We start from the raw sequence: 12404 nt of genomic DNA, 5'->3' as shown, positions 1-12404 counted from the left end.
CAGCACAGCTAGGACAACAGCAACCCCTCTCGTTGGAGTAGCAGGATAAGCATCCCTGTTGCTGGTCAGGGTCTGTTACTGTTTATCTCCACGAGACCAAATCCATGTGATTTTCCAGCAAGGCAGCAAGCACCCAGGGAAGAGGGGTCCCTTGCTGCAGAAGCCTACTTTTACAAACAACTGCCCTGCTGAACATGCACAAGACAGGCAAGTGGCTGAGAGTGCATGTTGCTTGCTTACTTCCAGAATATTTACCCCCTCCAGGGCAGCTGTCGAGGTCTCTCCCCTGCATTCATTGCCCGGGAGCCCAGCTAGGCTGCTGGCTGCTAGCCTGTTCCTCAGCTCTTGGCTTGCTGCTGCAAAGATCGGCAGAGGGCAGGGCAATCCCACTAAAAGGTGACTGAGGACAATTCCCAGGAGCCAGATCATCCCACTACAGATGGTGGCTTGCTAATGAAGAGGAGGCAGGGGTATCCATCTCATACCCAGCTGACCTCATCCCCTAGGAGGGTGCAGCCAGGCGGGCAGGGTCCCTGCCAGAAAACAGGCAGGGTGCCAATGAAATTGCTCTCATTGATGTCAGAGATCCTACTCTCCACTTAAAACCTGCGTCCTTTGGGGAACAGGGAACAAACCCACCCTGGGTAAGAGGCAGGCAGCACAGCCCTGCTCTGGCAGCTGGCCCAGGAGACTCCCCAGAGTGAGCGCAGAAGAGCCCAGTGCCTCTTGCGCTCCAGCCCCGACCTGCTTTGCAGGAGCTCACTCCCAGCTGTGCTATGAGCAGGTAACAGAGTCTGTCAGCAGCCACGGCAGGACGATGGACCAGTGCCGAGGTCCAAACAGGAGCAGCAGGGGAAGGGTCTGGAGGCAACACCAGGAGCAAGGCTGAGCTTAGACCTGAGAGCTCCATCCAGGAGATGGGGCTGGACACAAAGACCACCTACCTGCAATGTCTGTGCCAGGGCCATCCAGCAGATGGGCTGAACACAAGCTGTCTACCACGCAAGTATGAGGTTCACACAGGAGACAGCACCTGAGATAAGCTACCTGTTACACAGGTCCAAGGTCCATCTGGAGACATGGGCATCAATAAACATGCCCTCACAGAGCTCAGGCTGGGACTAGGTGCTCAAGGCTGAGCTGAAGTGAGTGCAGGGCCCACAGCTGTAAGATGTGTAGGTAGGGGCCCCAGGTGAGGCTGTTCAGGGTTGTCAAGACCCATCAGCACCCTCAAGGGCCTGACACCTGGAGCAACCCCACGTTTGAGCATGAGGTGTGGGCCATCCAGTGCTTCAAGGGTTCAGGTCTAGCTGGGACTACTCCTCAAGATGGGGGTTGAGGGAAGCTGCATGGTGGTGGTGCTTGTCCCTATGTTTAGTTGTGGCCAGCTACCTGTAATGTGTTTCCCTGCACCGCTCTTCTAAAGTGGAGTTTGTGAATGTTTTCTGGGGATATCTGTCAGTTCAGGGAAGGAGGAAAAGCTGGGTACCATGTTTGCAGAGATGCTCCATCAGAACCCAGAGTAGCTCCAATGCTTGATATCTTTTCTTTTGTGAAATCCCAGGTGCATCTGGATCACCAGACTTTGGAAAATATCACTGGGTGGCCAAGGCTGACTTGCTCATTTGCTCTCCTACATTCCTGGCTTTCAAGGGTCCTTGGCACTCTCCTAGTGAATGCACAGAGGGGTCACATCCGCTGGAGATGCTCTTTTGCCTTCCCAGAAGACAGGCAGGAGAAAAATGCCAACTTTCCTACCCATGAATTGTAGCTAGAGGAATGAAGCACATGAGTGGCCAGCTGTGCTGCTGGGGCAATGGGCCAAAAAACCAACTTCAGGGCCTGGGGGCCAGGCAGTGGGGGGCTGCACCTTCCCCAGGGGCCTTGGGGAGGACATGGAAGGCAGGGAGGTTGTGAATCCACAGCACAACACAGATGAGCAGCCTTCTTTTTGCAGCTGGCAGCCATGCTTATAAATAGCAGGAAGTTTCAGATACCTGGATAAGCAATTTCAGCTGTAGTTGGTTTTGCCACACACAGCGGGTGGTTTGGTATCCATGCCTGGAGGGTGTGCTTCTTCACCAACTCGTCAAGCATGTCGGTCCTCTGCCTGGCCAGGGCACTCACCATGCTCCACAGGGCTCTGTGCCTTGCCAGCAAAAACCCTGCAGGACCTGCCGAGTGGGAGCAGGTGGAAAGCATGCCTGTGGGGACACATCTGCAAGTGTCTCTCTGTGCCGGGAGGGCTGTGTGCTTTTACGGGAAAGCCTGGCATCTCACCTGACAAACCCAACAGCTGGAACTTGTGAAGCAAATCAAGATTAAAAAATAAAGAGATCACAGGAAGCAACAATACCAGCAAGTGCCCAAGGATTGCGCAGCCTGCACATCAGGAGCTTCCTCTTGCCCGCTACCCACCACCCAGCATTGCCAGGCACTGCCTAAGAGCAGAGAGGGGGGTGTGGAGAGCTACAAACCTGTGTCTTCTACCTGCTGCATCTGGGGAGAGGTGTGACATCTAACGTTCTCTCTGCGAGAGATGGGGCAGGACTAGCCCTTTCCCTGGGGCAGTCAACCCAGGCATAGCGAGGGGAGTAGGAGAGGGTCCCTTCTTCTCCAGCTCCAGTGGACACAAGGGCAGAGGTGGAAGCATTCAGCAAGCCTTCAGGGGCCAAGTTTGCACCTTGTTTCGCTGGTGGGGGCTGGGGGTGTGTGGGAATTTGGCAGCTCACCATCTTTGGAAAGGGTCCAGCTGCCTTAGGAGAAATTCCTCACATAGCTTTGCTGTGAAGAAAGTGCTGACCTGTTTGGAGGCGTTTGCTGAGCAAGTGAAGACGAGCCAAAGGCAGCTCGTAAGTGCTGGGAGAAAATGGCCCGTTTACTCATCACAGGGTTAGGCAGTAAGTCAGGCTCTTTGTGGAAAGCAGTGACTGGTGGCAGCCACTTTGTATGCCATAAGCAAGCCCACCAGGATGCCCTGGTGCTCACTGCCTTCATGCACTGCCAGGGAGATGTTCTGACTACAGCAGAGAAGCTGATGGTGCCACACCATGTGGTAGGTGAATATCAGGCTGGCAGCTACATCCAGACTACTTGGCCAGATGCTGGTGCCCAGGACCTGCCTGTGGTGCTTTCTGAAACCCTGTCAGTCCCGGGGCTGTGACTCAGGAAACGTGGAGAGTTGGAGTCTCAAGGTAGGGATGAGATGGTGGGTCAGAGAGGGGACATTTTACTATGGTAGGACTTGGACCACCTCTTGGATGCAAGGGTCATGTACAGGACAGAGAGGCTGCTCCATCATAACATAAGCAGACTATTGGCACTGGTAACTGCAGTCCCACAGAGTATTTAAACCAGAAGCAGGCAGCTGGGGTAGAGCACCTGGTCTGGACTGGTGGGACTGAGGTGAGGAATGCAGCTAGTGTTCAGTACACCTCTGAAAATGCCAGCAGGAAAATAAACAGTGCAACTGCAATAAATAAGGAAGGCAACCCAGACCCCCTGCAGTGCCAGGAGAGCAGCCAGCTTGTGTCTGGGCAAGAGAACAAGGGCAAACCTACAAGTGCTCCCACACAAACACCAGACACCTAAAGTCAGATTTGAGGTGGGGACTTCAACTATCCACTTGCAGACTGGATCAAAGCGTCAGGGAGCAAGATGTAAGGATAAAACCTTTGATTGTGGTACATGGTGCCTTCCCCCCAGAAGCAGTCTGAGAATCACCAGAAGATGCTTTTCTGGATCTGCTCTTCTACAGCACATGGGGCTTAGCTTGTGAGCATCTAGGCCAGCTGCGATACCACTTGGTTTTAATTTTACGGTAAGGAAGAGCAGGCTGAATAAATCCAGCATGTGCTTATTCGATTTCAAGACAAGAGACCATGTAAAAATGAGAAAATGTGTCAAAAAAAAGAAACAAACAGGCCAATTCCAAACCTCTCAGATGTGTGGTCCAGAACGCCAGAGGCCCCCAAGCTGCCTGGAGGCTGTGGAAAAACACCTTATTAATTGCCTCAGTAAAACATGGAGCAAGGAGCAAATAGGACAATCCCATAAAGCCTGCGCACAGCTGATGGGAAAGAATGGGGAGCACAGGAAAGAGGTTGATGCTGAAGAGCAGAAGGTCTGCCAAAAGAACAGGAAAGCTGAAAAAATGCAGCGAGTCGGATACAAATGGGGAAGAGGGCTCGGAGCAGGCTTGAGGGCTGTCCTGCCAAATGTGCTCAAACCAGTGGTGAACAGCTCAGCGAATCTACTGCAGGGACCCGGAGGTAAGCAGGGTGCACAGGGATGGGATGGCCACAGCAGACAGGTCTTTGCCCTGGGGGCATTCCCACCCCCACACATATCCCTGCCGTTCATTTTTTTCCCCAGACAGGTGCGAAGGGCTCATAAATTGGAATAGAAATCCTGGTGAGGTTACCCTGAAGAGACAAGCTAAATGTCAGTCAGTCCTGCACAGCTGGGAGGTGGCCAGCACCAGCTGGGCCAGAAAGGGATGGGGCCCATCGACTGTCAGCAGGCATGTGGTCAGGTCCTAGTGCTACCCTATGCAAGGTGGGTACGAGGATCCTTGAGCATGAGGATCCTCACAGGAGCAATCCTTCCCTGTGGCCAGACCCCCTTCCAGGCTGCAGGAAGCCTGGCAGCTCAGTGCATCCTGGCATGGGGAACTGGGGCAGGACCAGAGGGCATCCAGCCACTGAGCAGCCTGGGCCAGGCCGGTCCTGCAGAGCCAGAAAGCACAAGCTCCGCTTGTGGGGAGCTGGGAATTTCCTCTTCCCAGGGAGGAAACAGCTCCTATTTTGAGTCTTGCTGGAGCAAAGGACTTTGATTTCTTTTCTTTTTTTTTTTTTTTTTTCCCTCCAGCTGAGTCAAAGTTGACCATTCCTCTCCAGGGGAGATGCTGAGTGCAGTCTGGGAGAGAGGAGGTGACAGCCTCAGGGCTGCTGGGACATTCCCCAAGGAAGCAGCACTGCCACATGCCAGGACCTTCAACTCTGGAGCTGTTCCCTCTGTGTGTTACCTCCACGCAGGGAAAATGTAGGCGTGCTTCACCACCAACATAGCATCCCCAGGGCCCCGCTGGTCCCTCCTCCAGCCATCACCCTGCACTTAAACCCGTGTCCTCCCGCCCACATCCCACTCCCCATGCTTGAGCCAGGGACACCCATGACTTACAGCCTGTCAGTGTTGTGCCTGGCAAGCCAACGGGGGATGCTTACAGCGCTCTCCCCCACGGCAGCCTGGCCTCAGCCCCATTACTGTGCCAGACCCAGCTCTCTCCTGGAGACCTCATCTTGCCTGGCTCGATTTCAAGGCTTTCCCTTGAGCAAGCACCTGTCTGTCAATGCAGGAAGGAGGAGGAACATGCTCTTTTTCTCACATTAAAAATAAACTGCTTTTCAAGAAGTCTCTCTGAAAGGCCTGGGGAAGGGAAGGAGGAATCCAGATGAGTTCCCTTCCTCTGTGGCTGCTGGCCCCAGCTACACCAAGCAGGGCAGGCAGACATTGATTTCAACTGCACTTCGGGGGGAAAACGGGGAGGTGGGGGTGTGTGCAGAGCTTGCTGGGGCACAGCACCCACCGGCAGGCCATGCGAGCAGAGGGAGAGCCCAGGCAACCTGTCCCAGCCAGGAGCTGGAGGCTGCAGGTGGCTCCCACCAGCCATAGGAGGGACATGGAAGGGCTGGAGCTGGCAGCCAGGGTGTCTCGGTGTGGGAGGACTCCTCCCTTGCATGAGCAATTCAGGCATCGCAGCCGACTGGGGTGTTTGGGGCAAGGCTTTGGGAGCTCTCCCAGCCTTGCTGGGTTTGGCAGAGATGGGAATGGCCAGTGGTCCTGGCGAGCCCCAGCCCTGCAGAGGGATGGGGGCTTCAGGCAGGGCGTGCAGTAGGAAAGGGCAGAGGGAGACCCAATGTCCTCCCCTGGCTGGGTGATGGGGGCACAGGCTGGCACACGTCTCCATGGGCAGCGACAAGAGATGCTGCTGGGGGATGCTGTGAGCCTGGCCACTCTCTGTGGGCTAGTCCCTCACATTCCACGGTGTCTCTAGTCATCTCAGGAGGAATATTGGCAGGGGTGGGCCTGTCCAAGCTCTTTAGGAACTGTTCAACAATCATAAATTTCTTTCCTCCCTTACTAGCTGGTCCTACCCACCTCCCCATCCTAGCCTGGCAGCAAGCGCTGGGGACGGAAACACCTGCTGGGATCTGCTCTCAGCACCCTCCGCTGAGCCGCAGCAAGTGCCCACAATGCTGGTGCTGCAGGCCGTGGTAACAGTTGCGCATCCACCTCGCTCACCAGCTCTGTGTGCATGTAGTGTTCTACCACCTCCCTCTTCCACCCCCTCCTCCCCTCCCAGAGCCCCCACGGGGTGGTATTGCCCCTCAGGCAGCTGCTCCATCCCCTCCATCATTGCAGATGCTCCTCACCCCAGCTCCAGTGGGTCCCTCTGAAGCTATGGGGGACCAGACCTGCACCTCACACCTGGGATGCAGATGCACCAAGGTTTCACACAGCTGCAGAGCTCTACCCTTCTTACCTTCTGCTGGCGGTGTACGAGCATGACTGTGCAGCGGGAAGGGAAACAAGTGCCATTTCCCACAGCTAGCCAAGAGGCAGAGACCCAAGGGCGAGCCGCTGAGATGAGGCATGCAAGAAGCATCCGCCTCGTCCTGTTTCCCATGAAATGCTTCTCTCGGTCCTTAGTCTGATGAATGCTGAAGTATTGATTTTCCCCTGGAGTGGATGAGTCATGGAGAAGCCAGGAAGGAGTGGGGGCTGCCAGGACACCCCGGGTGCCCATGTTCAGTGGAGAGGCTGCACAGCGTGGAGCAGATACTGCCCAGGGGTGCAGGCAGACAGCAGGAAGAATGCACATGATCCACAGATCTGGGGCTGGCTCTCTTCCTGCCGACACTGCACGGGGCTCCCCAGCTTTGGGATAGCAAAGGGGATCCCACCTCCGGTCCCCCTCCTCCCTCACCAGGAAGGAGGTTACTGTGCGTAGAGGGGTGAGCTCTCAGCTGCGCCTCTGCTGAATTAGCGGCGGTGTATCTGCTGGCTCCAGAGAAAATGCTCTCGCTTGCCCTTCTCTCTCGTGCATCGCTCAGCTCTTTTATTCCCGACATCCAGCTTGGGAATGGGCCAGGCCATCTCCATCCTGTCACGACTCCATCAGATGAGCTCTCTGCAGCACGTGGCCCAGGGAGAAGACACAGTGGCTCTGGGATGGGGATGGGGATGGGGATGGGGATGGGGATGGGGCCCCCTGCCCGCCCAGCTCTGTGCAGGGCTACAGGCTCTGCGGTGCTGGGGGCACTGTGCCACATGATGGGGGTGGGGATAGGGGTGTGGGGGGCTGCAGAGAAGAGTCTGTCCCATGCTGAGGTAGGAGGTGATAGCGTGGTGGTCCCCTAGCCCTGTCTCACCTCCTTACTGAGCCGCAGCAATCCACACTGTCCTGTCCTCCTCACATCTGCAGGAGGGATGCGGGTGAGACCCTGGAGCATTTCTGCTGCCGGCCAGGCCTCCTGCCGCCCCCATGACACCTCCTTCTGCCCTCTGCAGCTCCTCACTAATGCATCCACCAGATCTGGCTGCTGGGGCCAGACACAGTGCTGCTACACACCTAGTCTCCCGGCACCCCAACCTGGCTTAGCTCATCCCCCGCCTACATGGGCGGGTAACGTGCTCCCCACTCAGTAAAGCTCTTGTGCTTGCCAGCTTTCCTTGTTGGGAGAGTATCTGGATTTCCAATTATTCCCACTCCCTGTCTGAGCTCCTTGGGTCCTTCCCAAACACCCACCTTTGTGGCTGTGCATGCTTCGCCTCCGGAAAGGAGGGATGCCTTTTTTAGACCAAAATGCTGTCACATCATCCCTTGCCAGATCCTCATTGAAAGTGTCAGCTGAAGGGAGAGCATGGTGCTGCCCTTTGCAGCAGACATCCTTCCTGAGCCAGCTCACCCACCACTGTCTTGGTGGGTCTGGGCCATGAGCAGACACTGGCTTCTGAGCCAGAGCAAAAGATGTGGCAGAGATGCAAAACTGACTGGTGCCAGTGGTTCTGAGCACTCACACCCAGGGGCTGCAGCCAAGAGGTGGCTTTAACACAGACAAATGGCACATCAAAGTGGCAGGACCATCCACGGCCACCACTTGGGAACTGGCACAGATGGGACAGCCCTGCCTGTTGCTGCTTTTCTGCTCCCTGTTTGCCGCAGCCTTTGTTTTTCTGTATGGACACTTGCCAAATACTGTCTTTTGCCTTCTTGTCCCTTATTGCCCCCTTAGCCCTAATCCTGTGGCTCCTGCTGCTCCCCACCCTTCCCACTAAGCCCCCCGTGGAAAAGTGGTGCCACAGTGGTGGCAGGACTAAGCCCCCTGCCCACATCCCAGCTGCGATTCCTAGGAGCATCTCAAGGCAAACTGGCACTCCCACAGCACACGTGGGTCACGGCTCCTTGGGCCACCCAGCAGCCTGGGGACACACTGCCCTTCACAGTGCAGGGGCAGCACCGTGCCAACGCCACTTCGGGAGGGGGACATGGGCAGAGGTCATGTGTGCTGGCCCCAGAGCCACTGCCAGGGATGTGTCTGGGCCATGGCGGCTGGTGTTTCCAACCCCTCCTCTCTGCCCAAAGGAGGGAAAAACAGGCCAGTCGTCCTGCAGGGTTGCCAGGGTGACATTTTTTTGGCTGCCGCTCTGTCCCAGCCGCTGAGCTGGCAGGGTCTGTGTACTGGGAGCTGGGGCAGTCCCTCTGTCCCCACACCAGGGTGCCCCTACCCAGGGCCACCCAGCAGCATGGAACCACCAGCCACAGGATGCAGCCGTGAGGGAGACTGTGGGAGCCAGACGCAGGGGTGGGGGTACAGCAGGACCCTGCAGGAGCCATGCAGAGATGAAAAATGCCAAAGCTTTGCTGGAGCTTGAAGCCTGCGGGGCAGGAGGGCCTTTTTGGCTGGGGCTTGGGAAGTCGTGGCTGCAAGCGGCTGAGCCTCCATCGGAACACTGCTGGTTTCCATTTGGTCGGCTTTCGAAAGAGCTGTCTCCCTGGCAGCATGTCCCCCCCTCCCCACGGCGGGCAGTGTTTGTTTGTTTGGGAAAAGATGAGCCTCATTATCTGTCCTTTGTGGATCTCCAACTTTAAAGCACAGCAGGAGGAAATTTTACGATGGGAAACTGCCCTGGTGTCAGCCAAGCGCTTTGCACGGAGGTCTGCTGGGGGGAGACAGCCCCATGGTCATGGGGCCGGCACTGGGGCAGAGACCCGCTGGCAGGCACAGGGAAGGCAGGAGGGTGGGCAAAAGGTGATGCACTTGAACCTGCCCTGTGTCTCTCCCTGGAGAACAAGCACAGCAAGAGCTGGGGGAGCGTGGCAAGGTCAGGCAGAGCCCGGAGGTGCAGCAAGGAGGAAGTCTGGGCTGTAAAGCAGCTCCACATTCACCTGCACGTGGGTGCTGGCAGCACCCAGCGATAACATCTCTGCTCTCGGTCAAGTGCCGGCCACGAAAGTGTGTGGGAAGGTCTGGGCAGGTGGTTGGGGTAGCCCTCTCCAGGTTTGCACCTCCTGGCCCACGCAGCACTGATAACGATAGGAAGAGCCAGAGCCGCAGTTCCCCGCTGAGCTACAGCAATGCCCGGAGCAGCCGCCCCGGAGCCTCCCACAGGCTCTCCCACCCACTGGAGCATTTACCTGCCTGCTCCCATCAAGCCCATTAAAAGCCGGCTTACTTTGAAGAGACCTCTGCTATCGAGGAGGATCATTTTCTGTTTTCAAGGCGATTTTTCCAAGCACCATCCTTTCCCCAGGACTCTCCTCACACTTGCTCCACGCTCTCCAGGCCCAGCAGGATCAGGACCCCTCCGGCAGACCATCCACCTCTCCAAAAACCCCGTGCAAAATGGCAGCGTGGTGACTCAGGGCTGCCACGTGTTGCCTTTTGTGCAGTTCAGGTACTCGGGCAACGCACAGCAACAGCTACCTGGAGGAAAGGAATCCAGCTGTGGGAGAAGAAAGGGGCGGTAAATCACTCAGCATCCAGCCGGGGAAGCATAAATTTAACAGTCCTGACCACGTGAAATCATTCTGCACCCAAACAAAAGGCAGCTTTGGTGTCTATTCATCGCCCCCAGACTGGGGTCGTGCTGAGGGGCTGCCTGCCTTTGGATTCGCGGTGCAAGGCACAGTTAAAAGATTTACAGCTAGAAGACAAATACCGATAGCATGCATCTCTTCAAGCACAGAGCTAAGCAGCTGGATGTCATGGTTTACCCTGCTAGATCCAAACCATGGCTTAGACTAAACACCACCTCTGTCATCATCAGTGAATCACTTCTAGATCCCCTAGAAGTTTCCAGGGCTTGGATTTCAGAAGCTTGCTGCCGCGGGGCACTAAAATGCTGTGGAAGACAAAGCAAGGTGTGGCAGGTTTCCTGAGGATTATCCTGCCCTCCACGGGGCTGGGGCTGGAGGGAGATGAAAGCTGGGGTAAGGAGAGGAGGTGAAAGTGGGCAGCAGCGCCAGCTTTACCTCTTTTCCCTGCCTGGGAAAGGTGAGGTGAGGTGTGCTGCTGCCCAGGGGCTGGCACTCCAGCCCCCCAGCAAGGGCTGTCCCAGGAGGGTGCCCTGGCACCCCCAGGCCCTCCGTGCTGGGCTAGGTTCATCGCATGAACAGCCAGAGCAGCAGGGGAGGCTCACAGGGTTCCCAAGCCCCACACACACGACGAGGAGGAGCGAGGGGGCTGCTGCAGTAGGGAAGGGGCAGGAGAGGAGGGCACGAGGTGCCGGGGTGGGTGCACCCTTCCCTGCTTGGTGTCCCCAGGACTGGCACAGGGAAGAGGAAAGGGAATGAGCTCAGCTCGCTGATTCACTCCCTCCTTCAAGACCAGACCTGGCCTTGCCAGCCAAACCCCATGGGCTTGGCGGAGCAGGAGATGCCTGGTCAGGCCCGGGCTGCCGGTGCCCTTTGGGAGTGAGGGTGCTCTCCGTCCGGCGCCCCGGGGAGAGGATGCTCCTCGGGGAGGGATGCTCCGGGGCGAGCCGTGCTGTGCCGCCCGCACACTGGCTGCGCTGGCGCTGGGACAGGGCCCGGCCGCCCCGGGGGGTGTCCCCGACCCCCTCGCGGCTGTAGGAGGCCAGCGGCTGTGCAAGTCCCGGGACCAGGGGCTGGGGGCGGGCTGAGCCCCGGCCCTGGCTCGCCGGCTCCTCCGCCGGCCCGGGGCGGGCCGTCCCTCCCCTGCCCGTCCCTCCCCTCCCCGCCCCCCGGGCCGCGCCGAGCCGCACCGAGCCGAGCCGCGCCGAGCCGAGCCGAGCGGGCACCATGCGCCCAGGGTGAGCGACGGGCCCGGGGCTCATCGGGACCCCGGTGCACCGGGACCCGCGAGCTACCTGGGCTTGGGGAGGGGGCACCGGTACAGCGGGGCTGGGGGGTACCGGTATGCCGTGGGGACCCCGGTACCGCGGGGACCCCGGAGCCACCGGGGCTGGGGTGCAACGAAACCCCGGTGCAGCGGTGTTGCTGAGCCTGGGGTACACTGGTGTATACCGTGGGGACCCCCGAGCTGCCCGGGAATGCAGGGGTGGGGGGCGCGCTGGCCCGGGGGGACACCCCGGAGCCGCCGGGAGAGTGGGTAACATCTTGCTCTCTCATTCCCTCCTCGCAGGTGCCCCCCGCGGCCGCTGCTGCTCGGGTTCTTTGTCCTGCTGGTCCCCACTGCTTCCCAGGAGCCGGGTAACGTGAGCGGGATGCTGGGGAGGGGGGTCCCCGCCGCCATGCCCGGGGTCCTGGACCCTCTTCCTACCCTGGAGCCCCCCATGCCATGGGATGCTCTTCGAAGGCAGCCCAGCTCCCCGGAACGCTCCCCGGCAGGCATGGGGTTGTGTCTTCTCTCGGGCCAAATCCTTCACCCAGTCTGTTGTCCCCAAAGAGAAGGATGATGGGGGGGGGGGGGTGTTTCCCACAGCCCCCCCCCACCCCACCCCTTCCACAGCCCCATCCCTCGTGGCTGCTGAGGGTGGCAGGGGTGGGGTCCGGTGTGCCCCATCTCATCAGCAGGGCACCGGGGAAGGATGCTGGGGAAACGCTGTGCTGGGGCAACCCTTGAGAGAGATGCCTGGCTGCAGCGCTTGGAAGCTTTACTGGGCTGAGAGTGGTCTGGTCCATTCTGGTTGTGGGACAGATGGGATGGCGTTACCCCAAAGCGGCCGTGCTCCGTGTGTTAGCGGTTTCTGCCGCGCCTGCAGAAGTCCTCCCCGTGACTGCATGTCCTTGGAAGTGTTGCGAGCGGTAGGAAGCCTCGAACGTGTGCCCCAGGGATGCAACACCTCCCACGCCACTCACCAGCTTTCCTCTGCCTTTGGGGCTCTGTGAAGCAACCCGCTCCTCTCACTCTCAAGCT

General features: G+C 58.3%; 1 protein-coding gene across 1 annotated transcript in view; it reads left to right on the top strand.

Moving 5' to 3' along the window:
• The first annotated feature begins 11267 nt into the window (after positions 1 to 11267).
• The window catches only part of COL18A1 (collagen type XVIII alpha 1 chain), a 41653-nt gene continuing 40516 nt past the window's right edge, over positions 11268 to 12404 (top strand). The window contains exons 1-2 of the mRNA XM_055717863.1: positions 11268 to 11337; positions 11670 to 11737. Of these exons, the coding sequence (XP_055573838.1) occupies positions 11327 to 11337; positions 11670 to 11737 (79 nt within the window). The 5' untranslated portion in view covers positions 11268 to 11326. The remainder of the gene's footprint in view (positions 11338 to 11669; positions 11738 to 12404) is intronic.

Source organism: Falco cherrug, chromosome 8 (genome assembly GCF_023634085.1).
Source record: "Falco cherrug isolate bFalChe1 chromosome 8, bFalChe1.pri, whole genome shotgun sequence".
NCBI lineage: Eukaryota > Metazoa > Chordata > Aves > Falconiformes > Falconidae > Falco > Falco cherrug.
The sequence above is the reverse complement of the archived record's forward strand: the minus strand, read 5'-3'. Positions and strand labels throughout refer to the sequence as shown.